Source organism: Pan troglodytes, chromosome 13, assembly GCF_028858775.2.
Source record: "Pan troglodytes isolate AG18354 chromosome 13, NHGRI_mPanTro3-v2.0_pri, whole genome shotgun sequence".
NCBI lineage: Eukaryota > Metazoa > Chordata > Mammalia > Primates > Hominidae > Pan > Pan troglodytes.
Genome location: NC_072411.2, coordinates 73,191,232 through 73,213,150, shown reverse-complemented (window position 1 = coordinate 73,213,150; position 21,919 = coordinate 73,191,232). Strand labels below are relative to the sequence as shown.

The following is a 21,919-nucleotide window of genomic DNA, read 5'->3' as shown; positions in this document are numbered from 1 at the left end:
CATCTGACCTTCCATCAGGAGACCCTTGAAGACTTCTCCCGCATTGCCCTATCACCTGAAACCCAGCTCATTGATCGTCATCATTCATTAATTCCACAACACTGACAGAGCCCTTGGTCTGTACTAGAGGCTTAAGGCCCTGTCCTCATGGAGCACTCAGAACGTTCTCTCTAGTCTCTTCCTGATTCTTTCTAGGCAGGTTTACTACCTTTTACTTGCTCAGTTCATTTCTGTGTTCTCAAGCTGGCTTTCCCTCTGGGAATATTCCTCCATGGAAGATTGCCAGAAAGCTTCCAATGATCTCTTCTTGCTCTTGAGATTTCTTCTTCCCTACAGAGTGGCACGTGTCTCTTTCTGTCTGAATCTGAACTCTTCTGACTTTTCTATATTTTTTCGTATTGTGTAATCTATCACTCTAGCCATCTAATCTTTTTCTTTTTTTTAAATAGAGGTGGGGTCTCACTCTGTTGCCCAGGCTAGTCTAGAACTCCTAGGCTCAAGTGATCCTCCTGCCTTAAACTCCCAAAGTGCTGGGATTACAGGCGTGAGGCACCGTGCCCAGTCTTGATCTATTTTTTTATCGGACATTTTTTGAATGCCCATATACTAGCAAATTTCAAGGCGTGGAGGAGCTTCTCCTTGCCATTTAAAAGTTTTCATTTATTTGACATAATCATTTTATAAAATTATGTATTTGTACAACTTATGTCCAGAGGCCTTCTTTATGCTTCAATTACTTCAATTACTTAAAACATATTTATTGAACTTTTTCTGAATATAAAAAGAAATACATGATTTGTTTTACAAAATTTGGAAAAGCATACATAAAGAAATAATAACTATGTAATCTCACAGCCCAAGGCTAGTTATTATTAACTTTTTGGGGCACATCCTTCCAGTTTTTTTTTTTTAAGAGATGGGGTCTCATCATGTCGCCCAGGCTAGTCTTGAACTCTTGTGTTCAAGTGATCCTCCCACCTTGGCCTCCTGAGTACTTCCAGTGTTTTTGATGCATACTTAGGAATAAATCCAGATCATATCCATTTTTTCACTTACTATAGTGTGAAAATGTTATCTTCTTTGGTATTCTTTGAAGACATGATTTTAAATAATGGCATGACATTCCATTTTCAGGCTAAGCTGCAGTTTGTTTAAATAACTCCCCATTGCCAGTAAAAGCCTTTTTTTTAAAGGTTGGTGAGTGCTGTCTTATCAAAAACCACATGAAGACAGGAATCAAACATTTAATTGTCCTTCTAAGGAAGTATCCACAATGAAAATATAACTAAAGTAACTTGATCATGTATATGCTGTAATCCTCTAGTTATCATTAAAAATAAACATAGCCAATCTGCATTAAATATAACATGAGTTAGGCCGGACGTGGTGGCTCATGCCTGTAACCCTAGCACTTTAAGAGGCCAAGGCAGGTGTACTGCCTGAGCTCAGGAGTTTGAGACCACCCTGGGCAACATGGTGAAACCCCATCTCTACTAAAATACAAAAAATTAGCCGGGCATTGTGATAGGCATCTGCAGTCCCAGCTACTCAGGAGGCTGAGGCATGAGACTTCCTTGAATCTGGGAAGCAGAGGTTGCAGTGAGCCAAGATTGCACCACTGCACTCCAGCCTGGGTGACAATTAAAAAAAAAAAAAAAGTACTATGAATTGGCATAAGGGTAACTTAAAAACTTGAAGCTCTGGAGAAGGTTGGGAGAAAGATAACCTACCATCATCAAACCTTTTTTGTTGGGCTTTGTTTACCATTTTTGAGAGGAACTGAGCTCTGTACAGTCTCAGAATTGGTAGGAGCTTTAAAAATCACTCAGTGACTCTAACCTCTTTCTCGTAGATGAGGAAATTGAATCAAGTTACCTGCTGAGACTAATACTCAGGTCTCTTAACTTCCTTCCTGTCCCATGTTCTTTTCACCGCAATCTGCTGACTAAGCTTACTCTTAAAAATACAGAAAGAGCATACATTTATCAACATGTCGTTACAGAAACTCTGTTCCTCTTATAGTGCATGTATTTAGGTATAAAAATCGAATGGCAAGATCCTGGGTATGTATCCAAGGGAAAGGAAAGCCTATGTCCACAGAAAGACTTGTACATGAATGTTCTTAGCAGCATTATTCGTAACAGCCAAAAAGTGAAAACAATGCAAATGTCCATCAATAGTTTAATGGATAAACAAGTGTGGTACACTCATTCAGTGTAATGCTACTTAAAAATAAAAACAAACTATTGATAATGCAACAATGTGGACGAATCTCTCAAAATAATAATGTTGAGTGAAAGAAGCCAGACAAGGCCTGGCACGGTGGCTCAGGCCTGTAATCCCAGCACTTTGGGAGGCCAAGGTGGGCGGATCACCTGAGGTCAGGAGATCGAGACCAGCCTGGCCAACATGGTGATACCCCATCTCTATTAAAAATACAAAGTTAGCTGGATGTAGTGGCACGTGCCTGTAATTCCAGCTACTCAGGAGGTTGAGGCAGGAGAATCATTTGAACCTGGGAGGCGGAGGCTGCAGTGAGCCGAGATGGCACTCCAGCCTGGGCAAAACAGAGTAAGACTCTGTCTCAAAAAAACAAAAAACAAACAAACAAAAAAAACAAAACCAAAGCCAGACAAGAGTACAAATTGACTTTATGGCCTGCATTTATCTAAAATTCTATGAAATGGCAAGCTACCCATATGACAGAAAGATCTGTGGTTGGAGAGAATGGAAGTAGAGTGGAGGAGGAACCACAAAGAGGAAACTTTGGAGGGTGATAGATACATTCACCATCTTCCTTGTAGAAGTGGTTTCAGGGATGTATACACATCAAAACTTATCAAATTGTACACTTTATTTTTATTTTTTTGAGACAGAGTCTAGGAGTCTCGCTCTGTCGCCCAGGCTGGAGTGCAATGTTGCGATCTAGGCTTACCGCAACTTCTGCCTCCCGGGTTCAAGCGATTCTCCTGCCTCAGCCTCCCGAGTAGCTGGGACTTCAGGTGCGTGCTGCTACACCCAGCTAATTTTTGTATTTTAAGTAGAGATGGGGTTTCACCATGTTGGCCAGGCTGGTCTCAAACTCCTGACCTCGTGATCCGCCCACCTCGGCCTCCCAAAGTGCTGGGGTTACAGGCGTGAGCCCCCGCACCTGGCCAATAATTGTACACTTTAAATATGTGCAGTTTATTTTGTCAATTATACCTCAATAAAGTTGTGAGATGTCCCTCTTAAGTTTGAAAAGCAGACAAGACTAAAAACTCACTGAAGTATCTAAAGCACAAGGCAATTACAATTACTTCTGGAGATAACTGACAATCAAGGTTCTTTTCTAGTATGATAGTTTATCTGAACAAAACATTACTATGAGAAATGCGAAGTCATAAAAATAAAAAATAGAAACGACATTTTTGTCCCCCTGGTAATCATGCCATTTCCTCTTGTCTGTGCAGTAGCGCTATATCATAATCTTTTTAGTGCTCTATTCAATTTGGTTTTCTAAAGAGAGAAATAACCTTGTTGTACTTTTCCTGAACTAGAGTGCTCTTTTATGTACAAGAAGCCCAATCCCTGGTGTGAGTATACTTGTGTGGGTCTGTAGAAAGCTACACTCTATCTATAAATTTTAGCAAATGCTGTTATTTATTTTGGGATTTTTGTAGTCGGGACTCAGCGGAGACACTAGAAACAAATTAGAAGTTTCTAGAAACCATACCTCCTGCAAGATGAACGCTGTATAGTTTTCCTAAATATGTGATTCAGTAATCACATTTTTCATTTAGATTTTCCACTTACTGTTTTAAAACAAAGAATTGCTATACCATACAGTCTACAAAACTGGTAATTTTCAATTTCCTCATTAAAGATTCTTCACTCTTTTTTAGAAAACACGAGAAAGTTTTATTTCCCAACTCTCCCACTACCCATGTTTATTTTCCTAGCTCTTTTATTCGGTCATTATTCCCATTCTGCAGACGGGGAGGCGCACATACGTTTTTCTGCACAGTACAGAGGAGCAAGAAAGAAGGAACTCTCAACTTTTCAGTTCCATTTTGAGAAACGATCACATTGAACTCCCGAGAAGCGGCAGCTGAGCGACAGCAGCAGCATTTCTCCCCGGGTTGGGTGTGGGTCAGGAGAGAGGCGCGCTTCCGCGGGAGACAGGGGGAGTCAGGTGGCAGCGGCGCTGGAGCCCGAGCGGCGCGGCGGGGGCGCGCCTCCCTCCGGCCGGCGCGGGGACGCTGCCCCCGCGCACGCGAGTCCGGCAACCCCGGGCTCCCGCGCCGCGCGGCGATCCGCGGGTGCGGCAGGGGCGCCCCGGCGCTCTAGTCTCTTCCCTCGCGCGCTCGCTCCTTCCCCATGCCCCCACCCCCCAGCCCCTGGCAGGTCCCTCCCCCAAGCCTGCTCCCGCGGCCGCCGCTGCCGCCGCCGCCGCCGCTACCGGAGGCGCAGGAGCCTCGCGATAGTGTTTGCACAGGCGGCGCGTGACGCCGCCGCCGCCTGTAACTGATGCAGAGGTTACCCCACCGCCTCAGCCGCCACCCACAGCCCGCCGCCGCCGCCTCCCGGGCGACGCCGGGGGCCGACGCACTGCAGAGGTGCCGGCAGGTTCCGCCCGCGGAAGTGTCCTCGGCCGGCGCAGCCCGCGCTCCGCCCGCGCTCCGACCCCTGTCGGGTGGGCACCCCCTCGACGCCTCCGCCGCCGCGCTCCTTTCCTCCTCCTCTCCTCTGGCGCGCCCGCTCGCTCCCTCGCTTCTCCCCCTTTCCCTCCTCCCTGTCCCCTCTCCTTCCCTCACCTCTTTCCTCCCCACCTCCCCTCTTCTCGGTTTCCTCCCCCATCCCCTTGACTCTCCCCTCCCAGCCCTCGCTCTCTCGCTCGCCCTCAGCGCGGCCCCCGCCATGACGGAGGCGGGTGCCGGTGCCGTTGCCGCCGCTGCCGTCGCAGGGGGGGAGTCGGGTTCCCAGAAAGTAGCTTGATGAGTGTCCAAAGTAGCAGTGGAAGTTTGGAGGGGCCGCCATCTTGGTCCCAGCTCTCCACGTCTCCAACCCCGGGCTCGGCGGCGGCGGCCAGGTCCCTGCTGAATCACACGCCGCCATCCGGGAGGCCCAGGGAAGGTAAGCACCGCCGCGCCCGCGCCCGCTCGCGGGCCTCCTCTCCCGCGCCGCGGACCCCCGCGCCCCCCCCGCCCCGGGGCTTCTCCGCCAGACCCTGGGGTGGGGGATGGTGGCGAGGTGGACGCGAGGCCGCCCGGCTCCCCGGCTCTGGGGAGGTAGTGCCCTGGCTGTGGATGGTGGTTCGCGGGTGGCGGAGGAGACGGACGAGGGGGTGCGCGCTGGTGGGGACGGGGCGAGGCGCACAGACTCGCCTGGGGTTCCTGGGAGCCAGTCCTGCGAGGGTGGGAAGCCTCCCCCCAGACGCGAGCCCTTTTCTGCTCCATTTGCCAGTACACTCAGTACTCTTAACCTCCTGGCCTCCGGTCTCTGGTGGGTTTTCCCTCCCGCTGGAGCCTTCGTCCTCGAGCCCCCTCCCCTTCTCCCGCGCACTCCTCCCATAGAGGCGGTCCCCACTTTGCGAGCTTTGCTGCCCGGGACCTGGAGGATGCCCCTCGCTTGCTGGGTTTCTCCTTTGGGGAGAGACGCTGAAATTATCTGGGCAGACTTTGATCCCCTGTGTGGCCCCCTAGAGCAATTTAAACGACAGACTGACTCGTGGGCAGGCTTTTAAAACCGCCCCTCCAGATGGTTGCAACTTTCTCTCCTTCGCCGTTGCTTCCTGCGTGTTTGTGCGTTATATTCTCTGCTGCAAGTAGGCTACTGTTCTTCTGTGACAGGGTCGTGGGTTTTGTGGGAAATATCTGCGTAAAGGTTATTGCAAACACGCACCAAATCGGTTACAATTGTTTTCTAAGTTTTCTGGCTTCTTGCAAGCAAGTGGGCTGCCACCAGATGTAGCAGTTACACAGCTTGTAAGGCACCGGCGTGCTTTTGACTAAAATTTCAACTTGCTGTATCTAAGTATACAACATAAAATGAAATTTGGGAGAAAACACATTTATGGGGAATGAATAAATGTGCATGGAATGTCTTTTAACGCTCTTTAGTCTGGAAAAAGCTTAGCGGTATTAATCCGCAGTTGGTAGACGGGCTGTTCACTCCTAGTTGTCGCACACGAGGAGATAGTAGGCACATTTTCAAATGTCTGGAAGTTCAACAGTCTAGTGAATGTTTTAAAGAAATCAAGAGCTTCGATTTATGTAGGAATCGGTGCGAGTACTTTATTTTGAAAATATCTGTCGATATTTGCTAGTCAGAGCCTTGACAATTGTTAATCAAGTGTTTTGTGCCCTGAATCCAGTGGTTCAGGCATAGCATTCTTTGTCATTTTGTTCCTGTGAGCATGTGTGAAAGTGACAATAGGCTTAAAGATTGGCATGAATATGCTCTAGAAAATTCACGGAAAGCTTTGATTTATGGGATCCATTAAACATGCGGAATACATTGACAGACGTTTCCCCCTTTCATCTTATCCCAACGCTGAGCTTTCATTGTTAGAATATAGAAGTTTATTTATTAAATGACTAGAAATTTAGTATATCTGGTGATTCTTTTGCACTTGAAAATTTTTAAATGAACGGTTTAAAATGTATTTCATAAATAGAGAAGTTGATGCTTGCTTTTAGCATGCTTTTACTTTTGTTTGTAGTTTCATTAAGATGTTTAATGTTAGTGTTATGAGTTTAAAAAGACCATTTTATTGTTTCTTGTTTAAGGCTATATCATCATTCATTCATTCATTCATTCATTCGTTTCTCGAATATTTATTGAGCCATTACTGTGAGCCAGGCCGTGAACTGGATACTGAGGACATAGTGTTGAATTATCTCTTGACATCTATTATCAGTATTGGGAATTTGGGAGACAAAACATCTAGATTGTGAGTTTCTGAGGTTACTTCAACTTAAAAACATTCTGCACTTTTCCTGATGTTTGAAAATTTGGAGGGGTTGGAATCATTTAGCTTGAACTTCCAAATAACCATAATTTTTTCCGGCAGTTTAGATTACAGTGGGTTTTTATGTAACCTAAAGTAGTGAGTTTCTGTTAATTCATGAAATCATAGGACAGGCTTTTGTGAAAGTTACACTTCACACCGAGTACCTGTATAGCTACAGGGGGATATTTCTTTTTGACCAACCAGCATGCAAGTTAAAACTATTAATCCTCTCTAGGGTTATATTCATTTTGAAGCTTGGCGATGTGTTCTCAGATTTCACTAACGCTAACAGGAATATGAAGCCCTGAGTGTCAAAATGGAGATGATTTCTATTGAGCGAAATCTCAGTTTTTATTTTAAGTGTTTAGCACCTTTTCCAGGTATACATGTTAGTACATTATGTAAATTGATGAAGTTTTAGAAAGCTTTTTAACTGCTAGTTACTGCTAGTAAGAACCGTTAATATTAATGGAACTTGAATGTATTGTATGTATCACGGTGAAAACTAACTTTGTTTCTTGAAAAATTGAGTCAGTTTAACATATAGTAATAGAATAATTGAAACTTAAAAGAGATACACATGTATGTGAACTTACATAAATATTCTATGTGATGAACTCCTTTTAGGCAGACTTAACTTTGAAAATGGGTTATTTTTAAAGATATGCCATAAGCATCTGTAAAAGTTACTTATTTTGAAGTTTTGACATTTGAAACCACAAACCTAAGATTATGATCTGATTATTTTTGATGCTGTATATTGTAGTTTTGTTTCTTTTTACCTTATTACCATTATCATATTCACATAGTTTTATCACAAATAAAATACAGCTCTATAAGATTTGGGAATCTATTAGAATTTAGGAAATTATGTGATAAATATAGTATAGATTTCTTTCCCTTGGGTCCCAAAGCTTTTCGCTTGTCAGTCTTGTGGTTCTGTTAGAGGAGTTCAGCGATGTAGCTCTAGATTTTCTGTTGAATCTTTTAAACCTATAATCTCCATCCCATTTTGTCTTCTATAATCCTGTGATTAAGGGAGTGACGAGTTAAAAAGGTTTTCAAGTAAAGGCCAGTTTTGCTTTGTTGAAGTCTAGGAACCTAGTGTCAATATTGGCTAGATAAGTAGTTGGGTTTTTTTTGCATATCAGTACATGGGTACTTTTGAATGGGTTATTGCTGAGAATCAAATGATTGATTATATAGAACACTTGCATTTTCTTTCCTGCTCCAACCTGCCAGTTATAAATAATTTGCTTTACTTTTCTGTAAATAGTGAAAGCTTGGTCAAAAAGATTGTATGGGCCAGGAGTGGTGGCTCAAGCCTGTAATCCCAGCACTTTGGGAGGCCTAGGCAGGTGGATTGCTTGAGCTCAGGAGTTCAAGACCAGCCTGGACAACATGGTGAAACCCTGTCTCTACAAAAAATAGAAAAATTAGCTGGGCATGGTTCAAGAGGCTGAGTTGGGAGGATTGCTTGAGCCTGGGAGGTGGAGGCTGCGGTAAGCCTAGATAGCGTCATTGCATTCCAGCCTGGGTGACAGAGTGAGATACTTTCTCAAAAAAAAGATGGCATGATAGTTCGATTAAACTGTAAACTTCTTCTGTTTCCATATTTAAAGACTGCATTCCTTAGAAGAATTAAAGTAATTGACTTCAGATGATTTAGTAATGAGATGTTAAAAACGAAGGTGTACCAGATGGCCCTGTAGGCCTTTAATTTTTTGAAATCACTAGCTGGAGGAGGACAGGGTTATGTGTTTAAGGATTCTAGCTCATGAATAGATATGTGACAGATGTCTCCTTTACAATGGCACATTTACATATTAGAGGAGAGAGAGAAAAGAGAGAAACCAGAACGGAGGTTTGAAAATCTTATGAGAAATAGACTATGCTTTAGCCTTTTGGCCTCAGGGCCTCTTTACTCTCTTAACAATTATTGAGGACCCCAAGAGATTTAGGTTTATGTAGATTATATCTACTAATATTTGCTCTTTTAGAAATTAAATGACAATTTCAAATATATTTATTAATTTAAACTGTGTTGTAAATAGAATTTTTTATGAAGAATAAATATGTCCTAAAACCAAAGAAACTAGACCAGTGGCATTGTTTTATATTTTTGCAAATCACCTTGATTTCTGGCTTACTTGGAGAAGACAGCTGGATTTTTTGTCTGCCTTCAGTCTGTTGTGATGTTTTGGTTGAGATATGTGAAGAGAATCCAGCTTCATGTAGATATATGGTTGGAAAAGGAAAGAGTGAGTATTCTTCTTTGGTATTACATCAAAATTCAACAAGTGGCAGTTTTTTGTTTTTTGTTTTTTAAGTTATTGACAATGTGAAAGCATACTGTATTCCAAAAATGTCTCTAGGACCTACAGGAAGTCTATGGAAGATACATTTAAAGAAGAGACTAACGGGTGGGAGACATGATAGCTGTCTCCAGGTATTTAAGAAACTTGGATTTCAGTAAATAGGATTTTAAAACCTGTTAATTTTAATAAATAGGAGGGAGAATAGATCCATTCTCCTGCTTTAGAAGGCAGACCAACAGGTGAAAATTAGGAAGACATTGAGGTCAGTCTAATTTTTTACCAGAATGTAAGAACTGTATTACAACTAGACTTGGAACAGTGGAACAGTGGAGCAACAATGGAACTCGCAACAACTAACAACAATGGAAAGAAGTAGTTAGTTTTGAGAATTTAAAGTGGACTACAGGGCCATATGTTTTGGGGAGGTGGAGATAAATTCTGTAGATTCTTACGATGAGTGCTATTGGATTAGTGACTTAAGGCTTCATCCAATTTAAAAATGTAAACATTCTGTGATTTTTAAAAAATCCCTAAATATAGTTAAACTATACTTATATATATTCATTAACTTTTTGAATGTTCTTGCAAGTCAGTAGTATGAAACTACTGTTGTTGTTGACTTTATTACTATTTTGCATTTTTATTGTGCTTTTCCTCTGAGGATTTTTCTGTCTTTTCTTGTGTCAGCAAGATCAGTCTTCATGAAATCTTGCTAAATTCCTTGTGAAATATAATAAGCTTAAGACATTTTAGAGAACCAAATGCTGTTTATGATACAGTTTAGTAGAGTTGTAATATATTTCAGCACAGAATTTTAGAATACTATGGGGGCTGATTTTCAATTTTGTAAGAGAAATTATGAGCATAGTTTATATAGTCTTTTCTTTGTAATTGTTTACATGATTTCAGAAGTAATATGCTTGTTATTCTAATGTTTTTAAAGCTAGAGAGTCTGAAAAGAGGGAAGAAGAAAGAAAAGTGTTTAAATTGATCTCTTTTGAATTTAAAATGCATATTAAATGTAACTAGAACATAAAATGAAGAATTTAAATTCTCATCTTATTCCTAGAATTATACCTATAATATGTATCATTACTTACAACAATTCATATTTTAATTTTGCATGGCACATAATCTCTTCTGTGAGTTGGATTTTTAGGTGGTGGGAATTTAAGCATAAATTCTCATAACTTTCTTGGGGTCAATTTAATATTAATAAGTGTAGTAAGTAATAATACCCAGCTTGAGACCTCATGTACTTGTTGCATTTGGATTTAAAGCTCATTTCCTATAGAAGAGCTGTAGAAATCAGTCATTTAGTTTCATAAACTCCTTCATGCTTGTTAATAATTTTCAAGAATCTTAAAATAAATTACAGGAATATTGTATGAAGTAGTAGAAGCAGTATGGTATAGGGGAGAAAGTGATTGTAGTTGGGATCTGAGGATAGTCTTTACTTTGCTATTAACTAGCTGTGTGACCTTGGGCAAGTTGCTTATCTCTGCTTCAGTTCCATAAACTAAGAATTACAGAGCTGAACCGGATCTTGGAAGCAATCTAGTACAAACCTCTCATTTTACAGATGAGGCAGCAGATAATTTGCACAGGCTTTCACTGTAAGACAGTTGGGCCCAAAATTCAGTTTTCTGACTCTCAGGTTGGTTTTTTTTTTCCATTATACTTTACAGCCTCTTTTCATCTGTAAAATGAGAGCATTGGATTAGAGGCTCTCAAAGGTCTCTTCCAGCTCAAAAATATTGTCATTCCTGTGACATTAGTCGTAATATAATTTATTAGGGGAAAGTTTGTAGCTTTTATTTATTGGTGAAAGAAATGTTTCTTGAAGAGGCAGTATAACCTTTGCAAGGTTATATTTTGTTTTTTTAAGAGAATATCATCAGGCGAGGTGCTGTGTCTCAGGCCTGTAATCCCAGCTTTGGGAGACCAAGGCGAGAGGATTGCTTGAGTCCAGGAGTTTGAGACTAGCCTGATCCTGTCTCAAAAAAAAAAAAAAAGTTAGCTGGGTATGGTGGCATATGTCGGTAGTCCTAGCTACTGGGGAGGCTGAGGTGGGAGGATCCCACCTTGATCCCAGCAGTTCAAGACTGCAGTTGATGCAGTGAGCTATGATCATGCCACTGCACTCCAGCCTGGGCAACACAATGACACCCTGTCTCAAAAAAGAAAAAAGAAAATATCTTCATTAATACCAAAGGGTATTTAAGTTTATGAGCATGGTAAGTAGTGTAATAGGTAGTCTTGTTTTTTGTAAAACACTTATTAATATATTAATATAAATTGCGTAAATAACAGTGTGATACCCGGAAGTGAAGTAAGTAGGTGATTGTTCCTCAGAAAATATTGCTGGAGTTTATTTTATCTGGGACCCCTGTGTTTGCCCCTAGTTAAGTGCCTGTGTTGTTTAGTGTCTCACAGGATTGTCTGTTTCCATAGCATCTGCATCATGCTACTTTTATTATAGTTTTATTTATATTGTCTACTAGACAGAAAGGTCTTGAATTCAGAGACTATATTTTGTTTATTTTCGTATTTTCAGTGCACGGGAGGACATCCTCTACAGAGTTGGCACTCAACTAAAAGTTTTGTCAAAGGACTGTTTCACATACATCATCTCTCTATATATCATGGTATGCACATATTTCAGACCCAGGAAGATGCTTATTTTAGTAATTCTTAAGTGAACTATATTTTAGAGGGTGATATGGATAACAGTAACAGTAATAGCTAAAGTTTATTGTGTTCGCACATGTTAATTCTTGTATCTCATAACTCTGAGTTACATACAGTTGTTATTCCCATCTTCAGATGAGAAAACTGAAGCACAGAGAAGTAAAGTGACTTACCAGTGTGACCTAGAGTAGTACATGATGGGGATTTGAACCAAGTTGGTGTATTTTAATCACTAGGATATATTGCCTAAAATATGAAAATTTGGTTTTTAGTATTTTAGTAGTTTTTCCTAAGCAAATTTTAACTTGCTAATCAGACTTCCAGGCTTATTCAGTTTACTTCTAAACTTTTGTTAACTTTTTTTGCATGAGTTTTTATACACGTTTGAAGATAAGATTTAAAAAAATACAAAAACCCCAACCAAACAACCCAATTTAGAAAGCTGTACCAGCTGTGCAAATCCTACACTTCATTTTTTAAAGATAAGTTTTGTCCATTCATGGAAAATGTTAGAGATACATCAATGAAAAATTTTATTTCCATGTTAGATAATCTAATTTGTAATTCCATTTATCTTGATATTTTGGCCTCATAAACCCACTGGAGCCATAACAAGTAAATACTAGAATTTGAACAAAAAACTTCCCACTGTCAGTATCGGAGCAGTCTATTTATTGTGGAGGCTTTATAACCTGATGGACAAGGCTTTAAACTAAATTATAATGCTTTAGTGGCAGATCTTTGACTCTGTTAATAGTATTCAGTATGGGCAAGGGGAAGAGGATGTGCAGTCTAGCTAATCTGTAAAAAAGTATTTTAAAAAAATACTTAGTTTTAATTCTTTTATTGCTAACAACAACAACAACAATAACAAAACCTTTGGTAGCATGTATTATATAGCAAACCTAATTGAGAGGCAGGATTTGAATGGGTTGATAGGAATTTATCAGTCATGGAGTGGAAAGATATGCAGAGCAGAGCAGATCCAGGTGGTAGGTTGTCAAACTTGAATTAAATTTTTCCAATGTGGCTTCATCATTAGGTCTGAAATTTAATGAATTTCAAGAAGGCAATTTAACCTGTATTTAAATAAAAGTGATTATATTCTACATAGATTCATTAGCCAAATATAAGTATTTTGGGGGGATGACTTAAAATATTTTTTCCTCTTCATCTATGTGGATTGTTAAGAATTGGTTATACTCATAAATTTGTGCTTTTCCTTGAAAACTAATTAGCTGGAGGAAATAAACTACTAGGTTTAAATTCTTGCTGTTAATATGATACGTTGTGTGACTTCATGATTCCCCACTGGACACTTAGGTAAGTGCTTCCTATCTGAGGATGAATGTAGCTCCTCTGGGGAAGGTCAGAGGGGTTTGTGTGAGGCTAATCATACTCATCCTGTCTCCTAAGACCAGAGACATGTTTTAGTTTTTTCCTTTTTTGATACTGTATATTTGCCTCATAAAAAATATAAAATTTCCCTTTTCCTTGCCGATTTCTTTTAAACATCTGTGTAAATATATAGTTTCGTTCAACTTTGTATACTACTCTGTTACTTATTTCATTTACTTAAAGATACTTATTTCATTTACTTAAAGATACACATGGCTGGGCGCGGTGGCTCACGCCTGTAATCCCAGCACTTTTGGAGGCCGAGGCGGGCGGATCACGAAGTCAGGAGATCGAGACCATCCTGGCTAACACGGTGAAACCCCATCTCTACTAAAAATACAAAAAAATTAGCTGGGCGTGGTGGTGGGCGCCTGTAGTCCCAGCTACTCGGGAGGCTGAGGCGGGAGAATGGCGTGAACCTGGGAGGCAGAGCTTGCAGTGAGCTGAGATGGCACCACTGCACTCCAGCCTGGGCGACAGAGCAAGACTCCGTCTCAAAAAAAAAAAAAAAAAAAAAGATACACATATTTATTAATGCTGGACACTATTCCCAGCATTTGTAAATAGTAATTCATTTGCTTCTCCTAACAATCACATGAAGTCCTGTTATTATCCCGACTTTATAGATGAGGAAATCGAGGCATAGAGAAGTTAAGTAATGTATCCAAGGGCCAGGCACAGTGGCTCATGCCTGTAATCCCGGCATTTAGGGAGGCTGAGGTGGGCAGATGGCTTGAGCGCAGGAGTTCGAGACCAGCCTGGACAACATGGTGAAACCCTGTCTCTACAAAAATATACAAAAATTAGCCGGGCATTGTGGTGCACGCCTGTAGTTGCAGCTAGTTGGGAGGCTGAGGTGGATCGCCTGAGCCCAGGAGGTTGAGGCTGCAGTGAGCCGTGATTACGCCACTACACTCCAGTCAGGGCAACAGAGCGAGGCCTTGTCTAAAAAAAAAAAAAAAAAGGAATGTACCCAGGCACACATAGAGAATATTTAGCAGAGCCAGGATTCAGACTGGGCTGAGTACGTGCTCTTAACAGTTACACTATTCTGTCAATGTTATTTCCTTGAATGGATGCACTATAATTGGTTAACTACTCTTCTTTAGGTAGGATGTTAGTCATGAATCCTTTGGTTACACGTAATAACAACATGACTTTGTTAAGTTAAAAAATGAGTGTATTGGTTCACATACTGGGTATTGTATGTGGAGGGTGATGGAATGGCTTTGGAAACAGCTAGATCCAAGGTTGCAAGTAATGTCATTGGGTTTCTTTGTCTCCTTTCTGGGTTTTTCTAGCCTCTTGCTTCTGGAGCCCCAGACATATACCTTTAGCTTAGCAACCACACTTGAAAGACAGCTTCTCTTTCCTGATGTCCACATGTCAGTTCTGTTGTTGGTAATCAATTCTGATTGTCAGTTCCTTAACCAATCATTGGAACCTGGGAGATGAGCTACAGCAAGGGTAGCCACTGTGGTGGCTGTGGTTAGGGTGAGTTGGGGAACCCACAGAAAGCCAGGATTGACAGTCCCCTTGAGATGACATGAATTGGATGAGGTGTAGTTTTCCTGAGGAAGGGATGATGATGAGCAAAAAACAACTATAGCGAATCATTTAGGTTATGTCTTTTTAATTTTAACTTTATAACTGTCATAGATAATGATACAGTAACTGAGTAAAAGCCTCTTTTTTTTTTAAATACTAGATTTTCAGTCATGGAATTACCAGAGCAGAGTATAAAACAATTTTAGGGCTTTCGATAAATGTTGCCAGATTTTTTTTTTTGAAGGATACGTGTACTTAGCTCATATACCAACAGCATGCATGAGGTGAGCATGTACTTTTGAACCAGGTAGGGTTCAACTCATCTTAGAAATACTGTACTGGGCTTAAATATTAACACATGCCTTGCACTTAATCACAGGGTTGCAGACTTGACACTGAGCAAATATCTAATGCAGTTTATCAAATGTTTCATTATATTTTATCTGGCTATTTTTAATTTTCATTTAAAAATTTTTATTATACAGTCTTTCATTCGTTCGTTCGTTCTTTCTTTCTTTCTTTTTCTTTTTCCTTTTTCTTGAGACAGGGTCTCACTTTGTCACCCAGGCTGGAGCACAGTGACATGATCACGGCTCACTGCAGCCTCCAACTCCTGGGCTCAAGCATACTTCTTCATCTCAGCCTCCCAAGTAGCTGGGACTACAGGTGCACGCCACCATATCCTGCTGATTTTTTAACTTTTTGTGGAGACATGGTCTCCCTATGTTGCCCAGGCTGGTCTTGAACCCCTGGGCTCAACCAGTCCTGCTGCCTCTGCCTCCCAAAGTGTTGGGATTACAGGGTTGAGCCATTGTGCCCAGTCTATTGTATAGTTTTAAACAACAAAACCAAAAGGCTAATAAATGGCACCCCTTTGCAAGCTCTTCCCCCTCCTTTCTTTTTCCTCCCAGTGTCTCCTACTTCTCTGACCTAGTTGACAGCATTATACTTTTGGATGTTGGTAGCATGTATAAAGTACATTATTACATAACAAGTTAATATAACATAATAGTTTCAAGGGTTTTGCCACTTAATTATACTAAGTTACTTAACCTCTCAATGCCTTATCTGTAGATTTTGTTTTTGATAGGGTGGGATAGTAATAGTAACTACAAGGTTTCACAAGGTTGTGAAATTGAATGAGAAATACATGGCACTTTAACAAGTCACTATGGATTATTTCATTTTTTTTCTTCTTCCCCTGCTGCTGCTTCTCCCTGCCCGCCCCTACCCTTTTTTTTTTAGAGACAGGGTCTTGCTCTGTTGTCCAGGCTAGAGAGAAATATAATTTATTTACTCCCAGTAAGTAAAATCTTAGAAATGTAAAAAAAAAAAAAAAAAAAAGAAAAGAAAAGTAATTCAAAGGATGAAAAATGACTATTTGCATAATATTTACCACAGTATTATATAGTGACAAGAAATGAGACCAACAACTAGATTAAGTTTTGGTATACATATCAACGAAATCAACTAAATCAACGTGATATATGTATCATGATATATATATATCGCACATACACACACACGCGCGCGCACACACACACACACACATATATATATATATATATATTTTAAAGACAGAGTCTCACCCTGTTACCCAGGCTGGAGTGTAGTGGCACGATCTCGGCTCACTGCATCCTCTGCCTCCAGGGTTCAAATAATTCTCACATCTCAGCCTCCTGAGTAGCTGGGACTACTATGCATCACCACGCCCAGCTAATTTTTGTATTTTTGGTAGAGAGGGGGTGTCACCATGTTGGCCAGGCTGGTCTTGAACGCCTGACCTCAGGTGATCTGCCCTTCTGGGCCTCCTAAAGTGCTGGGATTCCAGGTGTGAGCCACTGCGCCCAGCCTTGTATACATTCACTTAAAAAATAATTAGGAAAACTGTGCAATATGGAAACATGTACAAATGACGGAACATTGCCTAAAAGTTACTTTGCAATGACTCCATAATATTAGCTTGTTTTTTGTCTCGCCTTTCTCTCAAAAGAAAAAATACACCACCAAGAGCAACAATGACAAACAACATGCCCAAAGTCACGCAGATTTGAGAAGTGATTGAAAAAAGGATGCCAACCCAAGTCCACACTTCTAATCCCTATACCACACTGCCTATGTTCCCACTAATAGTAATACACACATTATTAGGCACCTAGTGCACATAAAGCACTCTTTCTCCTTGGTACTAATAAGAACACACAAAAAAAACACAATATAGGCCCCTTTCAAAATTTGCAATATAGTGCTTTAAAGTATGCAGCTGCTGCTGGGTGTGGTGGCTCATGCCTGTAATAGCAGCACTTGGGGAGGCCGAGGTGGGCGGATCATGAGGTCAGGAGATCAAGACCATCCAGGCTAACACGGTGAAACCCCATCTCAAGTAAAAATACAAAAAATTAGCCGGGCGTGGTGGCACACGCCTGAAATCCCAGCTACTCGGGAGGCTGAGGCAGGAGAATCGCTTGAACCTAGGAGGTGGGTGTTGCAGTGAGCCGAGATTGCACCATTGCACTCCAGCCTGGGAGACAGAGTGAGACTCTGTCTCAAAAAAAAAGGAATGACTGCATACCAATACAAAGTATAAACACTGCTAATCCAAATCTAGTGCTTGATGCTTAAATGGTATAACCGTGTCTCATACATGTGATCAATTCTAAAGCCACAGAAAATTACAGCTACTAAGATGATGAAAGCAGCAATTTAGGATATCATTTGAAATCTACATCTGTGAGCTACAGTTCTTCAACAGGCTGGAGAAACAGACCATCTAAGTCAAGCATGCTGTGGCTATAAGGAACATTTATTCAGATAGTATTTGGTCCCTATTCTTTGCCACATAAACAGAGAGGAAAACATTTAAATTCTAAAGTATCATTATATCCACACATAATAGTGATACTTAAAACATAAGCCAGGTGCAGTGGAGCATGCCTGTAGTCCCAGCTACTTGGGAGGCTGAGGCAGGAGGATCATTTGAGCCCAGAAGTTGAAAGGCTGTACTGTGCTATGATCACAACTGTGAATTACTTTTTGTTTTTTACATTTCAAAGATTTGGCTTACTGGGCAAAGGGGGCGAGTATTTTTATGTCGTTTAATCTCTATTGTCACTGTTGTTTTCTTAGTGGGATAACTGGGATTTTAGTCTATTGTTCTCTGAGATGAATCAGTTGTCAGAGCTATAGAGTTTTATAGAAAACTTACTGGCATAGTTTGTTCATTCAGCAAGTATTTTTGGACCTGAAGCCTAGTAATGAGGAAACAAAGATAAATACGATGAAGTTAGTCCTTGCTTTCTAGGAGCTTGGTCACAGTCTAGTGAGGAAGGATAATTTCTAACATTTAATTTATACTTTTGGAGAACACCTTGTGGGTTAGATAAAACAACCCGAATTGCCAGTTTTCAGCTTCTGAGATAAGCTATATGAAGGTGTTGTATTCATTGGCCATTTGGTTGCTAGAAATTAACTTAAGCAAAACAGATTTATTAGTAGTAGAAGGTTATAGAGCTGGGTATCCCTTAGACCCCAGTTAGGCCTTAAGGAGGCCTACTGAAGTAGAAACTGGAAACTCAGGAATCACAGTAGCATTGTTCTCTTGTGGATCATTGAGCAACTGTTTCCAGTGCTGTGAAATAAAGTTTTCTAAAAAGGAGAAGTGGGAAGGAAGGAAATTGTATTTCTGCCACAGAGGTTGTGAACAAAGTACTCCCTACAGAAGGGAGTTACACAGTTTTCCTCCAGTTTAACTGCTGTTAAAATGGTATCTTGTTTCAGTTGGTATGTCTTGATTGGTAGTGAGATTGAACTTAATATTTTTATCAAGAGCCCAAAGCCAATTTTTCTTGATGTCTGTATCTTAGACATGAGAATATATGGTAGTGATGTTAATTCTTGTTACATTTGATGAAACTATTTCCACCGTCATATTTTTTCTTTTATATATTTGAATATTTTCCATTGTATAAAATTTTATGCTTTTATTGAATTCAATACCAGTTGTTCTTTATATTTATTTTCTTGTCAGATGGGTCATATGCCGATGTCATAACAAGGTTTGAGAGAGGCACCTCTTGTGTGTGAGCACCCAGTCATCACACTTAAGAACTACAAAAGAATCACATTCTTACAGAGTCTCACTCTGTTGTCCCGGCTGGAGTATAGTGGCGCAATCATAGCTCACTGCAGCCTGGAACTCCTGGGCTCAAGTGATCTTCCCACCTCTGCCTCCTAAATAGCTAGGACTTCAGGCACACTTCAGTATGACTGGCTCTTTATGATACTTTAATGAGTATAAGTCTTTAAAAGTTACTGCTTTCTGAAGTTCAAGTACTCTAATTTTAGTGTGATTCAACTGATTTTATTTCTAAATTTTATATGATATTTTATCTTTCATATTGAAGCATAACACATACAGAAAGGCACACAAAGTAGTGCTCAGTAAGTTATTATAAACTCTGACCTGTGTAACGACCACTGAGACAAGAAATAGAATATTGCCAGCACTTCAAACACTTTCCTTCCCCATCAGTCACTACCTTCTCCATGCTCCCCAAAGTAACCATTATTCTGATTTAGTTATGCCTGTTTTTGAGTTTGATATAAATGGATCCATGCAGTATATATTTTGTATCTAGATATTTTTGCCCCACATATTATTTGTAAGATTCATCCACATTATTTTCTGAAACTGTAATTTTAATTGCACTATAATATTACTTTGTGTGAATGTACTACATTTTATACTTTGTTGATTGACATTTGGATTGTTTCCACTTGACAAAATATTAATAATGGTATTATGAACATGTTTATACCTGTCTCTTCATACATTATATTTGTTTTTTGTTTTTTTTTTGAGACAGAGTCTCACCCTGTTGCCCAGTCTGGAGTGCTATGGCACAATCTCGGCTCACTGCAGCCTCCGCTTCCCGGGTTCAAATGATTCTTCTGCCTCAGCCTCCCGAGTAGCCGGGATTACAGGTGCCTGCCACCATGCCCAGCTAATTTTTGTATTTTTAGTAGAGACAGGGTTTCACCATGTTGACCAGGCTGGCCTCGAACTCCTGACCTCGTGATCCACCCGCCTTGGCCTCCCAAAGTGCTGGGATTACAGGTGTGAACCACTGTGCCCGGCCTTTTTTTGTTTGTTTGTTTGTAGTCTGTGTCTTGCTCTGTCGCAGTGGTGCGATCTCGGCTCACTGCAACCTCTGCCTCTTGGATTCAAACGATTCTCCTGCCTCAGCCTTTCCAGTAGCTAGGACTACATGCGTGCATCTCCACGCCTGGCTAATTTTTGTGTTTTTGTTAGAGACGGGTTTCACCATGTTGGCCAGGCTGGTCTCGAACTCCTGGCCTCAAGTGATCTGCCCATCTTGGCTTCCTAAAGTGCTGGGATTATAGGTGTGAGCCACCGTGCCTGGCTGTAAGATGGTATCTGTGTGGTTTTAATTTTTCATTTCCCTGATGACTAAGGATGTTTACCACTTTTTCATAAAGTTTATTGGCCTTTTCGTTATCCTTTGTGAAGTGCTTGTTCAAATCTTTTGTTCATTTGTCTGTTGTGTTTGTCTTTTAAAAACCATACTTGAAGGCATTCTTTTTGTATTTTGGATGAGAAGTCTTATTTTTTATTAAAACTTTTCACCCCTATTCTGTGGCCTGCTTTTGTCTTCTCTTTATGGTATTTAAGAAGCCTTTTCTTATCTCAAGTTCATAAAAATGTTTTCCCATATTTTCTGTTTTTAATATAGGCATTATAGCTGTCAGTTTCCCTCTAAGCACTGATTTAGTTCATTCCATAAGTTTTGATATGTTGCCTTTTTGTTTTTATTCATCTCAAGTATTTTCTAATTTTTCTTTTTATTTCATTTGACCCATTATTTATTTAGGAATATGTTAATTTCTGCATATTTGTGAATTTCTCGATTTTTTTTCTGTTACTGAGTTCTTATTTAATTCTATTGTGATCAAAGAATGTACTTTGTATCCTTTTTATCCTTTTCAGTTTGTTGATGCTGGTTTTATGGTCTAGCATAGATCATCTATCCTGGAGAATGTTCCATGTGTGCTTTTTTAGAAAAATGTGTATTGTGTTGTTGGGCAGAACGTTCTCTAGCTGTCTTTTCCATCCAGTTGATTATAGTGTTTGTTTTCTGTTTCCTTATTGATCTTCTGCCTAGTTCTATTCATTATTGAAAGTGGGCCATTTAATTCTTCCAACTATTGTTCTTGGCTTGTCTATTTCTCCCTTTAATTCTGTCAGTTTTGCTTCATGTAATTTGGGGCTCTGTCATAAAGTGCAAGTGATTAGAATTCTTATATCTTCCTAATAAATTGACCCTTAATTGTTTTAAAATGTTTCTCTTGACCTCTCAAAACACCAGTTTTTGAAAGTTTGTCTGATACTAGTATATTCATGCCAGCTCTTTTGCATGGTATGTTTTTTCCCATCCATTTACTCTTATCCTGTCCCGTTTGTATTTTTGAATCTAAAATATGTCTTAAGTAGACAGCGTTTAATTGGATCTTATTCTTTTAAAACCCAATCTGGTAATCTCTGCCTCTTCAGTGTATTATTTAATCCATTCACATTTAGTGTTACTGATAGGGTTAAATTTGTCTGCCACTTTGTTTTCTTTTCTATAGGTCTCATTTCTCTTTTGTCCTCTTTCCCTCCTCTACTGCTGTCTTTTGCATTACATGAGTATTTCCCAGTGTAACATTTTAATTTCTTTAATCATTTTAAAACTATATTTGAATTACTAGTGATTACTGTAGGGTTTACATTTATATATCTTAGCTTATCAGAGTCTACTTCATAGCTACATTAATTCTTGCAATATATAGAAACTTTAGTCCTGTATAGCTCTACTATTCCACCTCCCCCACCTTTTTTTTTTGGGAGATAGAGTCCCACTCTTCTGCCCAGTCTGGAGTGCAGTGGTGTGATCTTGGCTCACTGCAACCT

At 40.2% G+C, this 21,919-nt stretch overlaps 1 protein-coding gene and 1 pseudogene across 9 annotated transcripts in view; one reads left to right on the top strand and one right to left on the bottom strand.

The window, feature by feature from the left end:
- The first annotated feature begins 4,195 nt into the window (after positions 1-4,195).
- Positions 4,196-21,919, top strand: part of TLK1 (tousled like kinase 1) — a 170,513-nt gene continuing 152,789 nt past the window's right edge. Inside the window, exon 1 of one of the 9 annotated variants that reach the window (XM_001141231.8) lies at positions 4,196-5,115. In XM_001141231.8, coding sequence (XP_001141231.2) covers positions 4,977-5,115 — 139 coding nt within the window. In that variant the 5' untranslated portion in view covers positions 4,196-4,976. Of the gene's footprint in view, positions 5,116-5,566; positions 5,807-21,919 lie in introns of those variants that run through there. The other 8 variants (XM_063790559.1, XM_016950016.4, XM_063790562.1 and 5 more) reach the window with 8 other exon arrangements.
- LOC112208522 (small nucleolar RNA U13) lies at positions 18,971-19,068 on the bottom strand (annotated as a pseudogene).